Here is a 25,518-nt window from a genome sequence, read left to right as displayed (position 1 = left end):
CGCCAGTTTCATTGTTTGTCTTATATAATTTCTTCGCTTTTATCGTTTTAAATGAATAAAATACTGACTGAATATGTGGCGGTTTCAGGTGTGTGCCGGCGGGCACCCGGTGTGTGTCGCGCGAATAAGTTCACGCACTCGTCTCTCTCGAACCGTGAGCGCGCCGCGGCGGTGACAGTCGCCATTTTATTTTGAAAATCAAACTGAATTGAAGGCACGGCAACCCTTCCATTTCGTCAAGTTTGTTCCGAGAAACAAAAAGAGATGAGGATCTGAATTACTTTATTGAGAGCACGGTGAGGCTTGTGATGTATTTAACAAATGATCGTGGATTGGTTTAGGTTGAGAAATTGGGACAAAAGCAGCGATATTGATACGGAGAATAGCCGTTAGCTCCCGGAGCGGGGGAGGTCTACTTGCTGAGAAACAGCTGTCATATTGGTGAACACAAAAAAGTAAAAATTCCATAATTTAGCAAAGTTTTTCGTGTAGCGAAGGTACCGCTGTATACGTGTATTTGTTCAGGTAACACGTGAGATTTACGTTATGTCCGAAGATAGCAGTTTTAAGTAAAGTGTTAGCGATTCCATAAACTAGTCGGAGCCCGAAGAGAGAGCGAGGCTAACGTTAAAAAGGTTGGTGCTAACGTTAGCTGACATGATCGCGCAAAACCAGTCCGAGTATTGCGCTCGCGGCCTTCAGGCTTCCGGCCAAATGTGGCGTTTCAAACCTTAGTAGTTGCTTACATAAACAACTTGTATCTGAATGTGTAAAAGGAATGCAATTTTATTCGATTCTGCTGTATAACAATAACCAACGTGAAACGGGACTCACGTTGCTGTTAGCTTCACATTGCTAATTAGATAGCATTAGCCTGTACTCTCGCACCCGGGTAATGGGTTAAAGTTGGTGTTTAACCAGCGACGAATGGTATCGATCCGATTTAAATTCCCGTTTAGACTTGGCTGAGTAAACAATAATACATCTTATGTTTTATGTTAATACTAAGCTAATATTCGGTAAACATAAGGGCTAACTGCTCCATAGCAAGTGTTTATCAGCGTCATGGTGATAGTTAGCTAGAGTATTTGGCATGTTTCACTACTTGCTACATGAACCGAGTCCCTGAATCTTGACTTTTTTTTAAACGTTGTCTTTATTCGCATATTAAGACGTTTGGGTAAATTATGAATCTGTTAGCGCTCATAAAAATGTCTCATGCTTGCGTATAGGTACTCTCCAAGATTTGGTAAGTTACGTTAGCCTGCTCTTTGTTTCAGTGTGTGATTTCCACACTTGTCCTTTTCTCATTGTAAACTCAGGGTTGGTTGCTCTTAACGCCACGTACTTTTTGGGGGGGCATTTCATTAAGTGACCAAACCGCAGTGACTCTGTTCCAAACATTACGGTGCTTTTAAGGCCTAGTGTAGTTTATGTAACCCTATACAATCTTAGTGCATATGCTGTACCAAACTGTGGCAGTAACTTCTTTCACTGTTGTTTCTGAATTTATTAGCAGATAAGTAGCCATGCAGCTATTCACTGCATTGTTGGGTCTGTCATTCAAGTAGGCCTCATAGGCTGCCATAGTTTGTGTTGATAGTGGACATTAGTGGCCCCTAAGCTGCACATAAAGTTTAGTGCAGCTCAAAAGTAAGTTTCTCTCTTATATTTCAAAGTGATTTTTGTGTTTGTTTTTCTTATTTCAGATGCTGAACTTGATTTTAAACTGAAAGACTCTACCTACTTAGCACCGGGAGCCACCCATCCACCATTACCTTGGAAGTCAACATTATTCACACCTTTTGGGGGGGGGAGCAGAAGTAACTTATCACTGAAGTGACTAAAGGGGAATAATGGTGATTTTGCGCCGTGCTCGGCCGCCTGCTTCCGCCCCAACCAGCAATGAATCTTGACTCGCTCTCGCTGGCTTTGTCTCAAATCAGCTATCTGGTGGACAATTTAACAAAGAAAAACTACCGAGCCAGCCAGCAGGAAATACAGCATGTGAGTGGTAGCGAAAAGTCTTTACCGTTATTTATTTAATTTTAAATTTGCGAACAGATATCTTGGAATACTTAAACATCACAAGATATTCTATTCACTTAAAGTTGTAGATGTTTAAAACCTTAATTAAACCAAAAATTGCATTTTTCTTCTGTTTTAGAGAGCTTTTTTTTGTGTGTGTGTGTGTGTGTGTGTGTGTGTGTGTGTGTGTGTTTGTAAATTTTATAATGCTAATACGCTAAGCCTGCCCAATGTTGATCAGGGTCTGCGTATCACAGAAGTTTAAGTTGGCTCACTTTCAAGATACTATTGGATCAGCTGGGCAGTGCTCTTTTTCCCTCGGTGAAAGGAGGAGCAAAGAGGACACGATCTTGCTGTTTTAATGTTTTGACGTTTCACTTGTGGCCACATTGTTATGAAAACTTGAACTTTATATGGCCTAGTGTGTCTGTGTGACATGTTCTGACGTTTTGGTGTGTTTCATGTGCTCTCCCAGATTGTAAATCGTCACGGTCCTGAGGCAGACAGGCATCTACTACGCTGTCTCTTCTCCCATGTGGATTTCAGTGGCGATGGTAAAAGCAGTGGCAAGGACTTTCACCAGGTAACTTTAAATTTGAGACGTTTGAATTCTGGATTTTTCACATGTGCTGTTGTCATATAAGGCTGCAGCTAAATATTGCCAGGGGAGCAAAACAAAAGTCTTGAGTGGGATTTGACAGGTTTTCCTCTTACTAGAAGGGATGTGCGCAGAGCCATTAGGTGGAAAACACACTTAGCTTTAACACGGTGGCCCAGTGTGCGTGTTTGTTCTTCAGTTTGCTCAACCATTGCTTATCCCAACTTCTTCGTACTTGGAAAAAGATTTTGATGGGGGATCTAAGGAGGTGCGGTGTGGCATTTTAATTAAATGTTTTTAAGTTTGTTTGTTGTTACCCTTTGATATGTTTTCACTGACATCATCCAAGGTGGCTGTTTGTTCACAGCATACACACACTTTGTTTAGGAAGAATACCTCAGTTTCTTTAAGGTGTTTTTTTAAGGCCTGATCCTGACAAATTGTTGGATCCATAAAGACTGGAGAGTGCCATGCCCTCAATCTACATCGAGCATGTAGATAAGAAATTGGCTGCCAAATGGCAGCATGGTGTTTTTAAAATTTAAATGTTTACACAGGATATGTTCATTGCTTTCTTTGAATTTGGCATTTTTCTGCTAGAATGACAGAAACGAGGACCAATAACAAAGTAACAGCGCCTCTTTTCTTTCAAATTTCAGTGGGGATGTTGTTTCCAAGCAAAATGTCCCATTCCTTTTATAGTATTTTGAGCATGACTCACTCAAGCACTACAGAAAAGCCATAACCACCCTGAACTCACACATGCACTGACAACACCCTTCACCCTCCAATCCAACGACTTTAAACAGACTACCATCACTACTGTGCGTTACTTTATTTACAGCGTGGCTTATTGCATGTAAATTTAGAACACTATTTATTTTATTGCAGATTTGTATTTTTTTTTTTTACTTTTTATATTTTTTTCTGACTACTGTTCATGTGTATATAGTGCTGCAGAGCTGTGCACCTCACCCCCTTTCTTTTCCCACATGTTTGCATTGGGTAGGAGATGCTCTGTATCTCATTGTACATGAGAATCGTGACAGTAAAAGGCATTCTATTCTATACAGCTGTGAACACATGTGGCATCAGTGAACTCTGTGAGAGTTGAGAGATTAGACCTTAGGGATGGAGATGGGCCTGATACTAATTGTCCGTGCTTGCTCCTTAGACTGCCTTTGCAACATTTGGGGTTTTTGTTTTTGCTGTAGTGATAATAACTGTAAATATACAACCGCTGGCTGCAATTTCTCCATTTTGAACACCAGTTCATGTAATGTATAAGGATATAGGCGTTTGACGTGTCAGAAATACAGTAGTTACAGACTCTGACCCTGGCACTGCCATCATCTTACTTGATGACTAACATCAAACAGACACGTAAGCTTTTAGCAGTGGATGACCAGAAACTCTGATTATTTTCTGAAGTTGTTTGGAGTGACAACAGTCTTTTAAAGTTGCCTGAAACTTTCCTTTAACTTATTATTGGTTGTGTTTACAACAGTAATTTGTAATTTGGCAGAAATATAGAAAAAAAAAAAAGTCAAATTTATCTTGCTCAAATTTCAACTAGACTCTATTTGGAAAGAATAAAAATGGTGTAAACAAAACATTAGGGTTAGGGGGTTGCAATATGGAAACTAAAATGTAAAATGGTTTCACTTGGTAAGAACCGTTTTAACCTCTGGTTTAGTTTCACATCTCTTTTTGAGAGTCGGACTGCTGTTGCTTCTTGGAGCCCCAGTAATACGTAAAAGGCTGATGTAATCAATTCCTGTTTAGTATCATATTTATTTTTCTTCTTCATTTGTGAATTTATCGTTTGTTATTAAATCTGTCATTTTCTGAAAGCTCTTGGCCATGAAAACATGAAAATACATCTTCCCTTGAAATTACCTTTAAACTGTTGGAGCAACTATTGTAATAAAATCACCTTCCAGCAGCAAAGTAAGAGTCCACTGTGGGTGGCTGTCCAAGAGTACGAGTACCTTCTTTTCACTTTGACAGTAACTTATTAACTGAGCTCTGATGTTGTAAGCTGTAAGACCCAAGCATCTGTTATCAACTCCTTCACACTTTATGGTTAATGACAATCTTATACATTTCATATTTGGTAATGGTGGAGTTGGGCAAACAAAACTTGCAGAAGAAAGATGAATCCTTGCTTAGGACACTGCTATTATAATCAGAAAATTAGCTTAAACCCCCGAAATGCACGTTCTTCATGTCTTTGACATTGTTAAAAAACAGAATACACTTTCTCCAAGATGCAGTTTGGTGTGTTGACAGCTCACCGCGGTCTCTGTGCCCCTGTAAGTGGGGAAACGTATACTTCATAAGTCACTGGTAACTCTGTTAGGAAAGTTACATTAATTAAAATGGCTTAATCTGGTTATTGTTTTTATGAATTCTCTGATTTTGTTCTTCACCCTATACTTTTTTTTTTTTTATCTCCAACCTGTCAAAGACACAGTTTCTGATCCAGGAGTGTGTGTCGCTGATATCAAAACCAAATTTTATCTCTACTCTGTGCTACGCCATCGACAATCCCCTGCACTACCAGAAGGTAAGGAAAGATGCTGAAATGTCAGCGTATCAGTAAGATGAGCTCTTGATCTATTAAACCACTTTTTTACATGTTGGGCTTTAACCCTTTAAAACCGGTCGGAGCGGGCACGCTCTGTTTTGCGTAACTATTTTTAAATCCCTGTAAAACTGCAACAACGTAAGCTAGCGCAATAATTTTTTTTGCATATCATACCGGAGGAGTTGTACTTACATCTTTTGCCATCGGTTTGTCCTAAGTCACAGTTTCCTTCCACATATAGCTTTGCAAAAATTGCGTAAAAAGCACTTGCAGCAACAAAACCATAATATTCCAGAAACACGCTTTGCCGATCCGATCAACTGTTCATAACACTTCCTACATTGGAATAGACGTCAGCGCGAACTATCACATATCCGCCATTACCTGCCCAAAACTGGAAGTGACATCATTTTCGTGGAAAACAGTTTCTGTTTTTTGTTTTTTACCTTCAGGGCCTTATAAGCCTATACTGGTGTTTTTTAAATGTCCTGTTTGACTTTATGCTTTTCTGTATTGTTTCTGGGATGCTTGGAACTCAATTTGCACTGCTGGAAATAGTTTTTGATGCACATGCTGTTTGTTTTTGTTTGTTTGTTTGTTTGTTTTTTGCAAATTTGCATTACAATATTTATTTTTGTTTTTCCTGCAGTCCATAAAAATGATGCATCTCAAAAATAAAACTATGAAGACACTCAAAATAAATTTCCTGTGGTTGGAAACTATTTTGTGCAACTTTTTTGTATTTACAGTTTTGAGGGATAAACCTGAAATTTCTCTAACTAGAAATGTTAAAAAAAAAAAAAACAACCCCCAAATGATTTTTTTTTTTTTTTTTTTTTTTGGTAGTTTATTGCACTTTTTGCAGTTTATGTAGTTCCTATGGATTTAATGCATACATATTATTAAAATTTGGGCTATAATGGTTGTATTGATGCATAGCAACTTGAAATGCTCCCAAAATTGGCAGTACAGCATAAAAAATATAAAGATAAGCTCTGGCGGACTTGGTTCTATGGTCTTAAAGGGTTAAGTAGCTCAGAGACAAACTCAGACACCCACGTTTGTACCGACATGTTAAAGGTGTTTACGAATAATAACAATAAATTGTATTTCAACCTTCAGGTGAAACACGAGATAACAAGCGGTTTTTCATTGTTGATTTAAATTGTCTTTCAGAGTTTGAAGCCATCTGCTCACTTATTCACTCAACTGAGCAAAGTTCTTAAGCTCAGCAAAGTCCAAGAGGTAAGCCTGCTCTATTAACTTTATTTTAAACCATTGGCCCATCAGCGAGCCCATTTTACAAGCACTCTTTAAATGACTGTAACTCCGTGATAGTTTTTCCCTTAAACAAAATTCAAACTGTTTTGGAAAGAAGAGAAGACGAGCTTCAAAGCTTTCACATATGCTGTTGTCTGAACAGACAGAAGTCAGCTTTGCATTGATTTACTTTACTGTAGCTCCCACCATTCTGGGCTAAACAGAAAATTCAAATAGTTCCTGAAAGATGAGAATTTATTTTGTAACTTTTCAGTGAAAAATGACAAATTAAGGTCAAGTGGCCTGTATGACACTAGGTGGTAAGGATCAAGTGGAAACAATGTAAATGCAGTATAGTAGCTTTGGCACTTGTATGAATATAAAGTTAACTTTTGATCTAAAGATTCTCGGTATGAAATCAAGGAAACATTAGGCTCTCCTTTTAAGTGTTTTGTTTTTTTTACCCCTCAGGTTATATTTGGCCTTGCTCTGCTCAACTCCAGCAACACAGACCTTCGTGGCTTTGGTAAGTTTTCAGCACACCTTCATTGTTTATTCACTGGGTTTAAATAAATGTTTTTCTAGCGGTATTTGTCAGTAAAGTGAACAAACTGTTATTTCCAACAAATCTTGTATTTCTAAAGATGAACTAATACATTTCATGCTTGTTCTTCCTGAATTGTCTTGAAATCTTGGCTGAAATGAGCCTGGTAGTCTGCTGCTGGTATGCAGTTTGCATTCTTTATGCCCGCGACCGATACCGGTCCGTTAGTCGTTTGGTATCGGGCCGCGAGAGTTGAGCCTCAGGTGTGAAATACACGGTTTTCAGGGTTTTTATCATTAACTCAGTTTCCCTGGGTCATGGATATAACCTCGGCAGCAGGAATTGTCAGACTTGAGAAAACACTGATGTCACAATGTGTCAGAAGTAGTTTGACTTTACAGTGCTGCACTCTGTATTTGAAACAAACTACAAACAAAGCTTGACTTTAAAATTCTGAAAAGTTAAACTTAATGAAGTCTGTATTTAGTGATGATTTTTCTTGTGCTTAGTACAAGAAACATTTCTTGTGTAGTTTCAGCTGTAAGCTAAGGCACTGTCCAGCGCACAGATGACAGTGCATTGCATTTCACTTGAAACTAAAGTAATTCTTGTCTTTAAAACTTTTGATACAGGTGATTTGTGCTCCCACTAGTCACAGTTGTTCTGTATTACATCCAAGTGCAGTGCTGTTTCTCCCCACTCCACTGCTGGCCTGTCACACACACGCTTAGCAATGCAGAGAAATCCTGAAATGAATGCTTGAGTTTGTTTCAAGATTTCAGTTCATCTCTTTTGCACACAAACACGCTTCTTGCGGAGATGTGTTAAGGAGCATTGTGTGCTTTGATTGTAATCATTTCTGGAAGGCATGGCGTACTGTCCCCATCATTCTTCAGAACATTTAATCACTTAAATGTTTCACATTAGCTGCACCTAATGGTTTTTTTTTTAACATAGTACACAGGAAAGCACATGATAACAAACTGTTTTTGTCTCTCAGCTGCTCAGTTCATCAAGCAGAAACTTCCAGACCTCCTGCGGTCATACGTTGACGCAGATCTTGGAGGAAACCAAGAAGGTGGCTTCCAAGACATTGCCATAGAGGTGCTGCACCTACTGCTCTCCCATCTACTGTTTGGACAGAAGGGAGCCAGTGGGGTAGGGCAAGAGCAGATTGACGCCTTCCTCAAAACACTTTGCCGAGGTATGGAGGATCAGTTGGGGGGCTGATTGTAAATCTTAAATATGCACGCAGACTGACTCGATATGGTGACACGTCCAGTTTTGTTTTCCCAATCTGACTCTGCCACGCTTTCTGTGTGTTGTTGTCAGATTTCCCCCAGGAGCGCTGTCCTGTGGTGCTCGCACCACTGCTGTACCCTGAAAAACGGGACATTCTCATGGACAGGATCCTACCTGACTCGGGGGAGTTAGCTAAGACCAGGATGGAGAGTTCTCTTGCAGAATTCATTCAAGAAGTTGGCTATGGTTTCTGTGCTAGGTGAGTGTGGCTTGTTCGAAACTGTGTGAACAAAGCGATTTAAAAAGAAACCTGTGACTACAATTATTTGTCTTGTCACCAAGTTCTTAGTAATCATTTGAACGACCGTGTGTTGGCACCAAGAAGCTCTTGCGTGTTTGGTAAATTGTGTTAAATAAATATGAAAGAAAACTGGCAGTCTTTTTATTGTTTGAACACGCTTTATCACAAACCTCAAAGTGAGTTATTACTTAATCCTGTCCTAATATAAGTTCTGGTCTGAAATTACATGCGAGTGCTCAGTAATGACGGATTGTAGGCAACATTGACCTTTTCTTTCCTCTCTTCAGTCTGGACGAGTGCAGAAACATAATCGTCCAATATGGGGTGAGAGAGGTGACGGCCAGCCAGGTAGCCAGAGTCCTGGGCATGATGGCTCGTACCCACTCTGGTCTAACTGACGGCATCCCACTACAGGTGAGACACTTTATTTGACGGAAGGGCCAGGAGGGGACAGGAAACTGTAAGAACGCTGTTTGGTTTGCTTCATAGTTAGTTTCTCTTCACACAGACTTGCCATGAACTACTGTAAGTGCAAACATGAAGATTCAAACTGCTGTTGTTTTTGCTGAGTGCAGGAGACAGTCTAGCAGTTCACACTGTTTTATTATCAACCAGTTAAAGATTTGGCTAGCACAGCTGTGGACTTCTCAGTGTCAGGCAGCTTCTCCGTGTGCACATGTTTTATTTTCATGCTGTAGTCGGCCTTAACTGACAGAATGAAGTCGAATAGAGTACCCTGTTATCATACAAGGCCGAGCTGCCCCTCTGTCTGATGCTGTGTTCTGTAAGCATGTAGCAGTTTACCTTCAACACTCGACTCTTTCTGTCCCTCTTAGTTAAGCCTTCACACCGTGGGTTAATGTTAAATGTTAAAAAGAAACATTATCAAAACCCAGGCGTACCTGCTTTGCTCTTAATTCTCTTGTTTTTAAATGTGAGTGCACTCTGTCCCATGGTACTGGACAAAGGTGGAGACGGTGGCTCAAACACAGATTTTGATGGCTTTCCTCTTTCTGCAGTCTATCTCTGCTCCAGGAAGCGGTATCTGGAGCGATGGGAAAGATAAGAACGATGGTTCGCAGACACATACGTGGAACGTTGAAGTCCTCATCGACATTGTCAAAGAAGTGGTAAGTGAACTGTCAGTCCATCTGAAAACCAGAAACTTTCCAGGAAACACTGAAATGGAAAACTTAACAAAAATAAAAGAAATCCTTTTTAATGACTGAATTTTCACTGCTTATTTTTTTTTTAACCTATACCCTAGAATCCCAATCTCAACTTCAAAGAGGTGACATATGAACTGGACCACCCGGGCTTTATAATCCGAGACAGCAAAGGCCTGCAGGTAGTGGTGTATGGGATCCAGAGAGGGCTGGGCATTGAAAGTTTCCCTGTGGATCTCATCTATCGGCCTTGGAAACATGCTGAGGGACAGGTAACTTATGTGCATCAAGAGAGTAAAAATTCAGGTGTTTGGGGAAAATTATGAGAGGAATCTTTGTCAAGTTGGAATAGATTTGTGTAGTTTAATGCATCTTTTCTGTATTTTTCCAGTTGTCATTCATTCAACACTCCCTGATGAACCCAGAAGTGTTTTGCTTTGCCGACTACCCTTGTCACACTGTGGCCATTGACATCCTCAAGGCCCCACCAGAGGATGACAATAGAGAGATTGCCACATGGTATGGAAATTGAATATCACCTTGCCTCTGCAGAACGGTGTGCCAGTTGCGGATTTTTCTTACTGTGGCTTCAGATTTTGCTTTAAAGCAGTAAAAATGTAATTGAGGTGTCCTTGATGGTCTCTTAAACTGGAGGCAAAGTTAGACCTCTGCGTGTACTGAAGTGTTCACGTTAAAAATAAATAAATAAAAAATCCATCACTTCAAATCAAGTTTACCATGACACTTTAAATCTCTGACAAAGCGCTCATCTTTTTGTAATTCTTCACAGGAAAAGTCTGGATCTGGTGGAGAGTCTGCTTCGACTGTCTGAGGTGGGCCAGTATGAGCAGGTGAAGCAGCTGTTCAGCTTCCCGATCAAACACTGCCCCGACATGTTGGTGCTGGCGTTACTGCAGATTACCACCTCGTGGCACACACTGCGCCACGAGCTCATCTCCACCCTGATGCCCATCTTTTTGGGAAATCACCCCAACTCCGCCATTATCCTGCACTATGCCTGGCATGGACAGGTTGGTGTTTGTTATTAGATCTCAGTGTTGCTGGGTAACATGTTGTTTGGCAAGTCATGTCTTCAGTTAAGTGTTTCTCCTGTTTTCTACTAGTTTGGTGCGTCGTTCAAAAAAATAAAAAAAATCCTGCTTGCATACAAAACTGTTTGTGTGTCTGTCTGTCTTGCAGGGACAGTCTCCTTCCATACGTCAGCTAATTATGCATTCGATGGCTGAATGGTACATGAGAGGGGAGCAGTATGACCAAGCAAAGTTATCTCGCATCCTGGATGTGGCCCAGGACTTAAAGGTTGGTTAGAATACTGTGTTCTCCTTGACCATTAAAGTTTTTGTACTCTTGTAACGTTTTATCTGAATTTAAGGTAGAGGCTAAAGGTACACGCTGTATAGCATGTCAGTTCTCTCCTTGGAAACTTTTTTTGATTTAATATTTAAAAACATTGTATTTGCTGCAATAACAGACCTCTGTATATAATCTGATTATTGGATTTAAAGAGTCCGTGTCTATAGTTGTAAAGGTGGATTATTAAATGTTTCATGTAATAAATGGAGACAAATTATTAAATGAACCCAATGTGAACATGAATGTGTTTTTCCTCTCTACAGTCTCTATCAATGCTGCTGAATGGTACTCCGTTTGCCTTTGTTATTGATCTCGCTGCACTTGCCTCGCGTCGTGAATACCTCAAACTCGATAAATGGCTTACTGACAAAATTAGAGAGCACGGGGTAGGTCTTTAAACTAATGATTGCTAATCGATATGTCTTTTTAGATGGGTTTCCTGTTTATGCTAGTGTAACATTAAACATATTTCATGAAAAGTCTGGTTTTGTATTAATTATATTTCTTGTTCTTGTGACAGGAACCTTTCATCCAAGCTTGTGTGACGTTCTTGAAGAGGCGCTGTCCATCCATTATGGGGGGTTTGGCTCCTGACAAGGACCAGCCCAAAAGTGCCCAGTTGCCTCCAGAGACTCTAGCCACCATGCTAGCCTGCTTGCAGTCATGTGCTGGGTGAGGAACTTTAAAGCCTGGTGTTTAGCCCCTATTCGGATCGACTGGTTTTTCCATTGCAATTGAGCGCCACCTTTTGTGCGTGGTCATCGTCATAGCAACACAAGCGAGCGTCCTGTGACGTAATTGGTACCCGACACACACACTACAACAAAGGTACAAGCAGAGGTGATCGTACTCGGGCCGCGGCTTTTTCTTCTTAATTGTAGCCAGGTTATGAAAATGGCGGTTGTGATTTTCGTGAACACTCTGCTTTCACGACTCATCTCTCAATCAGTAGCATGCACTCTGATGACATCACATTTCAGTACCTGCTCGGATCACTTGAACCTCGGCCGTGCGGGTACTATTTTATTACCAGAGACTGTGACTTAATGGAAAACCGTGGCGAGTTGATCCGAGTAGGTGCTAAAGGAAAAGGGGCTTTTGTATGATGGCTCTTGGACTTTTGGAGCTTCGAGTGGAGCCCAACGTTGGTTCGATGCAGTGTAACATCTGTCTTACGTGTATGTTGTTTTTGTTTTAAATCCTTAGCAGTGTATCCCAGGAGTTGTCGGAGACTATCCTGACGATGGTGGCTAATTGCAGCAATGTAATGAATAAAGCCCGACAGCCACCACCAGGTGTAATGCCAAAGGGACGTGCCCCGAGCACCAGCACCCTAGATGCCATCTCACCTGTACAGGTATCTTGCATATCATGTCTTTTGAAATACATTTTCATGATTGGTTTTGTGGATGCTAATTTTGATATTAACACTTTTATAAAGTGTACAATAAATGTTTTGGGTTTCTGTAACAGTTCTGTCATGTTTGATTTTCTTTTACTGTAAAAAGCTGACGTTAGTAGCTCTGTTCCATTCCTGCCTGCTTAACTTTCTTATGTCCCTTTGTTTAGATGGACCCTCTGAGTGGCATTGGCGGTTTGAGTTTGGTGCCCACAGCTACTTCCCACAATCCAAGCATAAGTTTCCCAACCCCAGTGAATACACCTTTCAATAATCCCCAGTCTCCAGCAAAAGCCTTTCCACCACTTCCAAATCCTAATCCCAGCACACCTTTTGGGAGCATTTCCGGCCTCCCCTCACAACTCCCTGGTATGACCTCAGGTTTTTGTATTTCAATCCAAACACGCTAACAAGTGCGAAGCAGAGTAGTTCAAAAAGTAAAGTGACATTATTGTTACTTCCAGGTCCACTGGGCACGGGCATCGGTCCTGGTCTAGGGATGCCGGCAGGGAGCACTGATCCTTTTGGTCCCAGGAAGATGAGCACACCGGGCCTGAACCCACCAACCTTTCAGCAGAGTAAGATGAAGGCCTGTAAGTGGTGGTGGTAGTGGTGTGACTGAGAGCCCCGCCCTGCGCTGCTCAGCACTGTATTTCCTCTGCTTTTGACAATAATCACTTACTAAAGAAATTGGCTTTCAGGGCACTTTGTCTGCCGCACCAAAACAGTTTCCTTAACATGAGATTTTATTCCTGAAACAAGTTAATTGGTGATTTGTTTTACATAAAATGATTGTAGACTTCAGTGTGAGAGGAAATGCAGATCAGTCTTCCATTCCTTGTCTGCTTTTGCTGACAGCCCCACTTTAATATTTTTCAGCTTCTTCAACATGACATAATTGTCTACAGTACTGAATTGTTAGAGGCCTCTAAGACGAGGAGACAATTGTTTTCTTTCACCCAGTCTATAAAGATGAACATGATTGATGTTGGTAGGGCTGTTCGATATAACGATATATATCAGATGACGATATAAAAACGTCTATCGTTTCATTTTACGCTATCGTTTGTTTCGTGGTGTCGTTAAAAAAAAACTGTTTACGGCAATATTTTTTCATCGTTTTGATGGTCACTGTAGCGGCTATATTCATTTCTTAAAGTTCTCTCTTTCTCTTATATTTAATATAACCACACTACGGACGGACAAGCGCCTGTTTTTATGCGTTGTCGTTAGCAACAACAACAGTAAAACCATCGCGTGTCCGCTTGTTTATTTTCCACAAACCTTTCACAATAAAGCTCAAGATCCTGTTGAGACTCTTCAAAATAAACTGAATCACGTGAAAGAGGATGCAGAGTGTTTACGGATGAGAAGCAAAAAAGAGCCGTCAGGTGCTAAAAAATAAACCTTAGACTCAAACGTTAGAACAGGCTTTTCCCCGCAGCACGCTCTGTAATAAATACTCACAAAGAAAACGGCGGCCGTTACAACTTATGTCTAAAAATGTGTCGTTTCATGCATCAGTTAAAACACTCGACTCCAGGTACACGACGCCCAGCTGGAAACACTTCACGCAAGTCGAGCTGCCCGAGATTCACAGAATTTACAGAAAATGTTAAATTTTTGTGATTTATATCGTTATCGGGACGACAGATGTCTTATATCGGGATATGAGATTTTGGTCTTATCGCACAGCCCTAGATGTTGGTGTTTTAAGGTGAACAGTGAAAGAAGTTGTCTCAGCTGTTATTGACCTCCAGCTCTCGCCTGTACTTTGGGCTGAATCAGGTCATTCAGTTTCAGCTGTTGTTGTTGTGTTTGCTCGCCTCTGTAACACTTCCAAAAGGGCCCCTATGGGAATTTTTATTTTATTTTTCTTGTGTGTGAAGAAATTTTAAACAACACAAACAATGTCACTTCCGTGTTGTAGATAAACCAAGACACTTTTGTGTTTATTATAGTGAAAATGAGTGCATTCTTATTCATTATTGGACTTAAAATCATCACTTATGGTTTTCTGTTCCCAGCCGACCTTTCTCAGGTGTGGCCCGAAGCAAACCAGCACTTTAGTAAGGAAATAGATGACGAAGCAAACAGTTACTTCCAGCGCATTTACAACCACCCACCTCACCCAACCATGTCTGTGGATGAAGTGAGTAGTTACATGACATTTTTCTGCGACTATCATTTCTCTTCAAATAGAATCCTTTCCACACTTATCAAACAATTCTTATGTGATGTCATTGCACTCATGCAGGTCTTGGAAATGCTGCAAAGGTTTAAGGATTCTACCATCAAGCGGGAGCGAGAGGTGTTCAACTGCATGCTTCGAAACCTGTTTGAGGAATACAGATTCTTCCCCCAGTACCCGGACAAGGAGCTGCATATCACTGCCTGTCTTTTTGGTGGAATAATCGAGAAAGGTCTCGTCACTTACATGGCCCTGGGTTTGGCCCTCCGATATGTTCTTGAAGCCTTACGAAAACCGTACGGATCCAAAATGTATTACTTTGGAATTGCTGCCCTAGATCGGTTCAAAAACAGGTGCTAGCTTTTTCTTTTGCAAAACAAGTCTAAGTATAAGGCGTTATGTTACGGCTGACATCTTTTCTTTTTTCTAGACTAAAGGACTACCCTCAGTACTGTCAGCACCTGGCTTCAATTGGTCACTTCTTGCAATTCCCCCACCATTTACAAGAGGTAATCAGGTTTCCTTAATTTATTTGTGGTCATCCTTTTTCTGTTATCAGCATTCATTAAGTTTTACTTAGTCCTCTCTCTGGCTGGAGAGAGAAGCGCGCCTTTGATTCAGCTAAATTAAATCTGTCGCTCTGCATCTTCAAATATCCTGTGTGTGCAGTATATTGAGTATGGACAACAGTCACGGGACCCTCCAGTGAAGATGCAGGGGTCCATCACCACACCTGGGAGCCTGGCTCTAGTACAAGCCCAGGCACAGTCGCAGCAACCTGCCGGCCTTAAAGCCCCACAGCCAGGCCAGCCCAGCACCCTCGTCACAACCACCACGACTACAACCACAGCCTCCAAGACGTCCACGATCGCAAGGCCGACACCCAGTAACTTCAAGAAGGATGTGCCTGTGAGTTCAGTTTTGACCGGACACCATGTGGCAGCCTTGTAATGCTGAACAAAATTGTTTGTTTACATATGGACAAATTATACATATAATTGTCTCCGTTCCTACCTACAGCCCTCCATAAACACTACCAACATTGACACCCTGCTGGTGGCTACTGACCAAACGGAAAGGATCGTAGAACCTCCGGAGAATGTCCAGGAGAAGATTGCTTTTATTTTCAACAACCTTTCTCAGTCCAACATGACTCAGAAGGTAAAGACAAAGAAACGAAATATCACTGCATTAGAACAACCTTAATAATCAAAGATGCTGTTTTTTAAAAGCAGAACGTTTCTTTTGTCAGGTCGAAGAGTTGAAAGAGACGGTGAAAGAGGAGTTTATGCCCTGGGTGTCTCAGTACCTGGTGATGAAGCGAGTCAGCATCGAGCCCAACTTTCACAGCCTCTACTCGAACTTTTTGGACACACTCAAAAACCCCGAGTTTGTGAAGATGGTTCTTAATGAAACCTACAGGAACATCAAGGTAGACTTAAAGACTGAATATTTAGTTCAGTGCAATGTTTGACACCTGCCAAAAGTTGGATGAGCTCTGGTGTCTTATTGCCAAAAACTTGCCCAGTGTGAAGCGCTTGTAGTTACTTTCATACGTTTCTCACACGCCACATTATTATGTTGGGTAAACTGGTTTTGCTCTGGCTAAACTGTCGTCCTTTGTAAAATACTATCTTTTTTTTTTTTTTTCCCCCTGCGTCTTTCAGGTGCTTCTGACCTCAGACAAGGCAGCTGCCAACTTCTCTGATCGCTCCCTGCTGAAGAACCTTGGCCACTGGTTAGGCATGATTACACTGGCCAAAAACAAGCCTATCCTTTATACAGTAAGAGCATTTTATTACTTGCTCCGTAAAATTATCTGCTGGTTTTTGTGCTTCAGAGTGGCCTAATTTTTATTTTTCCCTTCTAGGATCTAGAAGTAAAGTCTTTGCTACTGGAAGCTTATGTGAAAGGCCAGCAGGAGCTGCTCTATGTGGTTCCCTTTGTGGCCAAAGTTTTGGAATCCAGCGTGCGAAGCATGGTGAGAAATATAGGTGTACTTCTCAGTAGACACTAAGCAGTATGACCCATATACCAACTTTTCTATATATACAGTGGGGGGAAAATGTCCAAACCACTCAGTGTGATTATATTTTTGATTCCACAGGTTTTCAGACCCCAGAATCCTTGGACTATGGCCATCATGAATGTTCTCGCTGAGCTGCATCAGGAACATGACCTCAAGGTAATAAGTTGGCCTTGTGTGTTGCTATTTAGAAAACACATCTGGATTTGTACTGTAGTGTTAAACTCCGGTCAGGTTGTGTTACATTTACAGTAACAACAGTGGAGCTGCCTCCCATAATTCCTGTTTTTGATTGGATGCACTGAGCTGAGTGATATTTAACAATTAAGATTAAATGCACAATGATGCATAGCAGGATGTCTTATCACTGAAAACTGCACTTGTCTAAACCGTCATTATCACTTAACGTCATGAATAAAATTACAGTTGAATGACGCTTCCTTAGGTAAATAAAAAGGTATCAGACGTTCATTGCTTCCATGCTTTTGTTTACTACAGTTGAATTTGAAGTTTGAGATTGAAGTTCTGTGTAAGAACTTATCTTTGGACATCAACGAGCTGAAGCCAGGAAACCTGCTGAAGGACAAGGAGAAGCTAAAGAACCTCGAGGAGCAGCTATCGGCACCAAAGAAGGAGGCAAAACCTCCAGAGGAGATGCTGCCAGTCTCTACTGCAGGTGATCATGTTATTCCTCTGTTTTTAAATTGTCTTTGTAGTTTAAACATCTCAAATGTTTGTTTTTGTCATGTAGAAACAAAATGCATTACTTCTGTTACGTCTAAAACTTGAATAGTCTTGTTTTTTGTTTTTTTTTTTGTTTTCTTTAAATAATTGAACATATCAGAATCTTATTATTACTTATACTCTTGTCATGTTGGGGCCATCAGTTTTCCTTTGAGAACACTTTAAGAAGCTCGTTGGTTTTTGTGTGCTTGCTGTTTGTTTTGCCTTTTCTTGTGATTTATTTAATCAAATTAGCATTTTGTGACCAACAGGAGACTTTGTTCCATTTGCAGCTCCTCCCTCCACCCCAGCTGCAACCACCACCACTTGTACAACGACCGGGCCCCCCACCCCGCAGTTCAGTTACCATGACATCAATGTGTATGCGTTGGCAGGCCTGGCTCCCCACATCAATATAAATGTCAACGTAAGTAGAAAGACTGCGCATTGATTTTCGCGTCTGAGCAGAGTTGTAGACTCTCATGATTCTATGCACACATGAAGCTACGCACACTAGATGCCCTCAGGGACCTGATGACACCGAGAGTAACTAATTAATATGAGTAATCATTTCATGTATTTGGATCTCTTCTTAGTCGTTTCTCTCATTCTTGGGCCGCTCTTTTGTTTTCTTAGATCCCTCTGCTGCAGGCTCATCCTCAGCTAAAGCAATGTGTGCGTCAGTCAGTGGAGCGTGCCGTCCAGGAGCTGGTGCACCCTGTGGTCGATCGCTCTATCAAAATTGCAATGACGACCTGTGAGCAGATCATCAGGAAGGACTTTGCTCTGGATTCTGAAGAGTCCCGCATGCGCGTGGCTGCGCACCATATGATGAGAAACCTGACTGCTGGCATGGCCATGATCACCTGCCGTGAGCCTCTGCTCATGAGCATTGCCACCAACCTTAAGAATAGCTTTGCTGCAGCTCTGAGGGTAAGGCCTCCACGAGGGTGTGTATTTAAATTGCTAGTTTACAGAAGAAAGAGGAAAAGCATGCATCAAATAACAAACTTGTTTTCCTTTTAGGCACCAACACCCCAACAGAGGGACATGATGGAAGAGGCTGCAGCCAGAATTGCTCAAGACAACTGTGAACTTGCTTGCTGTTTCATTCAGAAAACAGCAGTGGAGAAGGCCGGCCCTGAAATGGACAAGAGACTAGCCACGGTAAGACTTTAAAGGGGACTAACTCAAAAGGCACAAATACAAATCTACTTGGATTTTCATGGAACTGATCATTGGCCTATGGCCCAAGTTGGAGTGGTGAATACTTGTAGCTTTGTAACTGTGTAGAAATGTTTAAGTCAAATTTCTTGACATTGTTTCCTTTTTACTCTTCCAGGAGTTTGAGCTGAGGAAGCATGCACGCCAAGAGGGACGTCGCTATTGTGATCCCGTTGTTCTGACTTACCAGGCTGAACGTATGCCAGAGCAGATCAGGCTAAAGGTGAGGTCACTGTAACATGCTAGTTTTATCTTAAAAGGCACGATCAACAATGGAAACCTGCCCTGAATTTGTATTAATTTGAAGAGATGCAACAAGAAGAACTCATAATCTGTGGATACAGTCTCTGAGTAACGGTGTGCCTGTGCTGCAGGTGGGAGGAGTGGACCCTAAGCAGCTGGCTGTGTATGAGGAGTTTGCTAGAAACGTTCCAGGTTTCTTGCCAAGTAATGACCTTTCCCAACCGACTGGCTTCTTGGCTCAGCCCATGAAGGTACGTTTATTTTCAGGGACCCACGCACTCATCCCAAACACAAGAGCTGAACGCTGAAAAGTACCACAGTGTTACAGAACTGATAACATGTTTAGAAGTTTGTCCTGCAGGTTACAGTAGCATGGAGAGAGTATCATTTATTATTCTGTCATCATTTATGAATATTCAGTGCATGAGTCTCTCAGAAAGCAACATTTAAATAAATACTTCTTGTGTTGCCATATTTAACTCAAACTTTTTTTCTTTTTTTTCCATGTCGATATCTCAGCAACAGGCATGGGCGACGGATGATGTTGCTCAGATCTATGATAAGTGCATAGCAGACCTGGAGCAGCATCTTCATGCCATCCCTCCAGCGCTTGCCATGAACCCTCTTACCCAGGCTCTGCGGAGCTTACTGGAAGCTGTGGCTCTGGCTAGAAACTCCAGGGATGGCATTGCAGCGCTTGGGTTGCTGCAGAAGGTAGGATAACTAAATGTTGCTGGTTTAGTTTTGGCTCTTAGACGTCTTCCACACAGTAGCTGTCTGCTCCTTTTGTGCATACTTAGAACCAGTTTATAGAACTGATGTCGTTTTGTCTTCAACAATCGCTGTTAGACAGGTCAGGTCTTAATGCTCATTCCATCCTCCAGGCTGTTGAAGGTCTTCTGGATGCTACGAGTGGCGCCGATGCCGACTTGCTGCTTCGCTACAGGGAGTGCCACCTGTTGGTGCTTAAAGCCCTGCAGGATGGACGTGCCTATGGCCCACAGTGGTGCAATAAGCAGATCACCAGGTGCGTCTATGTTGGAACAGTTTTTGTACAGAATGGGATATCCTGCACCATCCTAAAAGTTATTGTAACATTTTCCATGAATCTGTTAAATTTAGTGTCTCTGACTTGCTTCATGTTCGCAGGTGTCTGATTGAATGCCGTGACGAATACAAGTACAACGTCGAGGCGGTGGAGCTTTTGATCAGGAACCATCTTGTAAATATGCAGCAGTATGACCTGCACCTAGCACAGGTACACACACATTTCTACTTCTGTGGGTAGCCGTCTTTGTCTGTTCACTGCCATTAACTGGTCATCACATCTGTTTTGTAAGTTGGTGAAATAAAAATTCTGGAGGCATAAAGATGCTTTTTCTGATTGAATCAGTTTCCTTTGCCGTTGGTTGCTCTGTTAATGTGTTTTTAAATTAAAAAAGTGTTTTCCCCACCCCTCCTCCCTCCAGTCAATGGAAAATGGACTGCACTACATGGCGGTTGCATTTGCCATGCAGTTGGTGAAGCTGCTGCTGGTGGATGAACGCAGTGTGAGCCACGTCACAGAAGCTGACCTCTTCCACACAATTGAGACTTTGATGAGGACCTGTGCACACTCCAGAGCTAATGCACCTGAGGGGTAATGAACCACAGCAGTTTTAATTCATTGGAAGTGGAATGATTATAGCTACAATCTGAGGCTGCAGATTAACCTTCAGGGCTGCTTTACAGCTCCATTGGCCAGTTTTATGATGCTAGTGCAAAATCTTGGTAGACGGTAATGTTTCCCTCTGCTCTGTGATGGCATTTGCTCACTGCGCTTACATGTGTTTGATGTTCAGTGATCTGAACATGTGTTTGTGGTCTGCTCGTCTGAGGTGGCAGACCCTAGCTTGACCTTTGCTGTGATGGCATGAATAGTTCTGGAGGTGTAGTGTGCTGAGACCTGATTCCTACACCCTCTACCACCTCGTTTCTAGGCTTCCCCAGTTGATGGATGTGGTTCGCTCCAACTATGAAGCCATGATTGACCGGGCCCATGGTGGACCTAACTTCATGATGCACTCTGGGATTTCACAGGCGTCAGAATATGATGATCCTCCAGGCTTGAGGGAGAAGGCGGAGTACCTCCTGAGGGAATGGGTCAACCTGTATCACTCAGCTGCTGCTGGCAGGGATAGCACCAAAGCTTTCTCTGCCTTTGTTGGCCAGGTTTTTATCAGCATTTATTAGTTAATGGGAATGATTAAAAAGTAGTCCTGTTACTCATGTTTGCATCCCCGTTTTCTTTTTCCTAGATGCACCAGCAGGGAATTCTGAAGACGGATGACCTGATCACTCGCTTCTTCCGGCTGTGCACAGAAATGTGTGTGGAGATTAGCTATCGGGCACAAGCTGAACAACAGCACAACCCAGCAGCCAGTGCAGCCATCATCAGAGCCAAATGTTACCACAACCTGGATGCCTTTGTGAGGCTCATAGCCCTACTGGTGAAACACTCTGGAGAGGCCACCAACACAGTGACAAAAATCAACCTCCTCAACAAGGTGCACCCACGTAACACTGAATATTGTTCTGATATATCATTTATAGCCCAGATTCACTCATTTTCATTATGGTATAACCTTAATATCTCCACAGGTGCTCGGTATTGTAGTTGGCGTGTTGATCCAGGACCACGATGTTCGTCAGACTGAATTCCAGCAGCTGCCGTATCACCGCATTTTCATCATGCTGCTGCTGGAGCTCAACGCCCCTGAACATGTCCTGGAAACCATCAACTTCCAGACACTCACTGCCTTCTGGTAAGTAGTCGCTTTTTCTGAAGGGTCTCGTCCTGCCGAGAAACTGTAGTTTGGCGAGTTCTTGTGATGTTTTCTTCGGTCCATGTGGTCGTCCAACGTTTGCCTTTATCTGCAGCAATACCTTCCACATCCTGAGACCCACCAAAGCACCTGGTTTTGTGTACGCCTGGCTGGAACTGATTTCTCATCGCATCTTCATTGCCAGGATGCTTGCACACACCCCACAGCAGAAGGTCTTTAAGGAGAAATCTTACATAAATAACATCACATGGCTGTTTTTGTTTGAATGGTTTTTGAATATTTGTTCTAAACCGATGCTGTCCTCTAGGGTTGGCCCATGTACGCACAACTGTTGATTGATCTTTTCAAGTACCTGGCCCCTTTCCTGAGGAACGTAGAGCTCAACAAACCTATGCAAATCCTCTACAAGGTGATCTTTCAGTGTCATTTTAATCAATATCCTGGCTGTTAAGTTTTAATGTTGCTCTTGAAGCACGGAGTATTTTGAGTGATGTGTAGAAAACGTCTGCTGTTCTGATGATCCATTCAGGGCACGCTGCGAGTGCTCCTGGTTCTGCTTCACGACTTCCCAGAGTTTCTGTGCGATTACCATTATGGCTTCTGTGACGTCATCCCACCCAACTGCATCCAGCTCCGCAACCTCATCCTCAGTGCCTTTCCACGCAATATGAGGCTTCCTGACCCTTTCACACCCAACCTGAAGGTTCGATTAGCGCTTTGGTGTGAATCGTGGATATGAGCCAAGTTGGTTTCGAGACTGAAAGATGTAATAGGCCTGTCCTTTATCGATTCCTGCCGCAGGTGGACATGCTGAGCGAGATCAACATCGCTCCACGGATTCTCACAAACTTCACAGGCGTGATGCCTTCACAGTTCAAAAAGGATCTGGACTCGTATCTGAAGACGCGCTCACCCGTGACGTTCCTGTCTGAGCTCCGTAGTAACCTGCAGGTAGGCTTGGTGTCCGTTTACTTTAAATCAGGAGTAAGAGAAGCACAAAGGTGTGACGAGATTGTGGCGATCTTTTGTCTCCCAGGTGTCTAATGAACCAGGAAACCGCTACAACATCCAGCTGATCAATGCTCTAGTGTTGTATGTGGGGACACAGGCAATCGCTCACATCCACAATAAGGGCAGCACCCCCTCCATGAGCACCATCACCCACTCTGCTCACATGGACATCTTCCAGAATCTGGCTGTGGACCTGGACACTGAGGGTAGGCTAGCAGCATTAAAATAAGGTCTTTTCATAGATATTTAGACACTACTCCTTAGAAACCAACTGTGTTTAAAGCTCTTTTCACCCAAATAACGAATGTCTTTGTTGGATCTTGGTAGTACAGACGGAGCTGGAGTTTTAGGTGTTGAGCATCTGACGTTAAGCAAATGAAAGCTCTCATCAGGCTTCTGATTTTGTCTTTTTCCAGGGCGTTACCTGTTCTTGAATGCGATCGCCAATCAGCTGCGTTACCCCAACAGTCACACTCACTACTTCAGCTGCACGATGCTCTATCTGTTTGCCGAGGCCAACACTGAGGCCATCCAGGAGCAGATCACCAGGTGAGACCGATCCGATGTCCAGACGATGTCGTTGAGCGTCGTCTACGAATACCTGGTTAACGTTTCCTCCTTGTTCTTTAGGGTTCTGTTGGAGAGGCTGATAGTGAACAGGCCTCACCCGTGGGGTCTCCTCATCACCTTCATCGAGCTGATCAAGAATCCTGCCTTCAAGTTCTGGAGCCACGACTTTGTGCACTGTGCCCCCGAGATTGAAAAGTATGTTGCCTGTTTGATATGCGATGTCTGGGTGCAGCTGTAGTTGTGGCGCCTTAAACCGACGCTGATGTCTTTTCCTCCCGTCTCTCCTCAGGCTGTTTCAGTCTGTCGCCCAGTGCTGCATGGGACAGAAGCAGGCCCAGCAGGTGATGGAGGGCACCGGTGCCAGCTAGCCTGTGTACCAGCCAGCTCGTAGCCCTCCGGAGAGATGCTGTGGCCTTGATCCACCCCCCTCACCACCCCACACATACACACCTCCCTCTTTACTGTTGGCACTGGATAAACTGGCAACCACAGTCATTTGGAATGTGGATGAAAGGACTACTGCTCATGGATCTAGTTAGGTTTTTTTTTCCCTCCCCCTTTTTTTGTCATATCCCTTTGGAGTTGAGATGAGATGGATCGGGACATGCTGTTTAATATACTTTTTTTGACGCTTTGATGTAAATATTGGAAAAAAAAAAAAGGGAGAATAGGAGAGTAGACAAGTGGAAAGCAATGCACATGTCAAATAAAATGTATCTTGACATGTAAAGACATGTAAACATATTTTCACTCACTACCAAAGTCCTCGGTTTGCTTCCCTCCCACACATCCTTTTTTTCCTGGCTTTTTTGTTGTTTTTCTTCAGCGGCTGAACGGTAGAGTGACGAGAAAAGCTGCCTACTTTCATTTGATTCCTTTTATCTCCAAGTGGGACAGAAAGATGTAGTTCTCCCAGGTGGGGTGGGGGTCTACTGGTGTGTTGGTGGAGAACGTTTGCTGATGGTTTGTCCATTCGAAACTGGCTCTGGAAGTCTCTCCCTGGCACGTGTAAAATTATGCAGTGATGGAAACCTTGTATCTTGACAAATTTGTATAAAGATCCAAATTGAAGAACAACAATAGGAGGACCAATACAGCCCATTTTGTAACATTTTGAATGTTTTGTAAATGTATTGGTCCATGTGTTGTATTTTGTAGTCCTTTCTAGTTTGCCTTTAGTTCTTGCTACTTAACTGCAGTATGCATACATACAGTAAATAAAGCATTCAAACTGCTATTTCATCTGTCTTCTTTCAGGACTGCATGACTAAGATTAACAAAGTGGGACTAACTGTATTAGCAGTAATAAGTGTTCAAGCATGTTAGTTTTTAAATATTAGGAAGCCAGCTTTTAATACCACAGTGAAGTACTCAACAGTTGTAGTCGGATGTTTGCGTCCGGTCGTGGGCGCGATTGTCGTTTTCTGTCACCTACAGAGTGAAAATTGGACTCTGAGCCAAATGCTTTTTGTAGTCAGCGAGTTTCTGGCCGTCTGTTTGCTAAAGAGTGACCAGAGTTCATTTAAATTTGAACTGTTCTCCAGAAGACATTTGGCTTATCCATATGGGCAGTTAGTAATTTCAGTTAAGCATAAAGGTCTTTGCTTTGTAGCCGGGCTTCTTGGTTGGCGCACTCTCAGTCCAAATACTTCACTGTAGACGGTGATGCTGGTGCGGCAGCAGTTTATAGTTGAGTCTTTGGAATTGTTTCTAAACATCATAACCGGTTTCCTCACATCTGAGGCTGACCATTTGGGTTGGGTTTGAACTCATCATCTAGGGATCTGCAGATGTTTAGGTGATGGTTTAAAGAGAACTTCTCAGTTGGAGAAGGTCCTTGGACTTGGTATTGGTCAATCTGATGTCAAATCCTGTATATGCTGCCAAAGAGAAACTACCAGTTGTAGACGATCCTGATTGTTAATGAGGCTTGGCTGTGTCACGTTAAGACAGCACCACTTGAACAGATTTAAGTACATGAACACTGCTCAAAAGATCAAACGCTTCTTAAGCATCAAGTCAAAACTTATGGGAAGTTTAAGTTATCAAACGGGGTTGAAAATCAGTTTCAGCTGCTTTAGTCTTAAAGTTAACAACTGGTCCAGATAGGGCTGTGCGATATGACCAAAATCTCATATCCTGATATAAGACATGTATCGTCCTGACAACGATATAAATCACAAAAATTTAACATTTTATGTAA

General features: G+C 42.3%; 1 protein-coding gene across 5 annotated transcripts; it reads left to right on the top strand.

The window, feature by feature from the left end:
* The first annotated feature begins 183 nt into the window (after positions 1–183).
* cnot1 (CCR4-NOT transcription complex, subunit 1) lies at positions 184–24,544 on the top strand. Of its 5 annotated transcripts, none has more exons than XM_063480211.1 (49): positions 184–296; positions 1,710–2,007; positions 2,504–2,611; positions 5,097–5,195; positions 6,393–6,461; positions 6,948–7,002; positions 8,021–8,224; positions 8,353–8,521; positions 8,851–8,977; positions 9,583–9,693; positions 9,831–10,001; positions 10,121–10,248; positions 10,520–10,760; positions 10,930–11,049; positions 11,367–11,489; positions 11,624–11,775; positions 12,313–12,460; positions 12,673–12,871; positions 12,967–13,080; positions 14,530–14,654; positions 14,760–15,046; positions 15,124–15,202; positions 15,354–15,602; positions 15,714–15,854; positions 15,946–16,125; positions 16,361–16,477; positions 16,564–16,674; positions 16,801–16,878; positions 17,218–17,395; positions 17,715–17,869; positions 18,079–18,375; positions 18,469–18,609; positions 18,785–18,889; positions 19,041–19,160; positions 19,429–19,623; positions 19,794–19,936; positions 20,059–20,167; positions 20,379–20,548; positions 20,889–21,120; positions 21,207–21,455; positions 21,550–21,713; positions 21,829–21,946; positions 22,042–22,143; positions 22,264–22,437; positions 22,536–22,685; positions 22,771–22,951; positions 23,162–23,294; positions 23,376–23,510; positions 23,605–24,544. In XM_063480211.1, exons 2-49 carry the CDS (start codon positions 1,906–1,908, stop codon positions 23,681–23,683), a joined length of 7,137 nt encoding a protein of 2,378 aa, XP_063336281.1. In that variant the 5' UTR covers positions 184–296; positions 1,710–1,905; the 3' UTR covers positions 23,684–24,544. The 5 variants fall into 5 exon arrangements, with proteins under 5 accessions (XP_063336281.1, XP_063336284.1, XP_063336282.1 ...); XM_063480214.1 differs by having other exon boundaries at positions 12,310–12,460; positions 15,363–15,602; positions 17,736–17,869; XM_063480212.1 differs by having other exon boundaries at positions 12,310–12,460; positions 15,363–15,602.
* Positions 24,545–25,518: the final 974 nt, after the last annotated feature.

This window comes from Pelmatolapia mariae, linkage group LG7, assembly GCF_036321145.2.
Source record: "Pelmatolapia mariae isolate MD_Pm_ZW linkage group LG7, Pm_UMD_F_2, whole genome shotgun sequence".
NCBI classification, from domain to species: domain Eukaryota; kingdom Metazoa; phylum Chordata; class Actinopteri; order Cichliformes; family Cichlidae; genus Pelmatolapia; species Pelmatolapia mariae.
The sequence above is the reverse complement of the archived record's forward strand: the minus strand, read 5'-3'. Positions and strand labels throughout refer to the sequence as shown.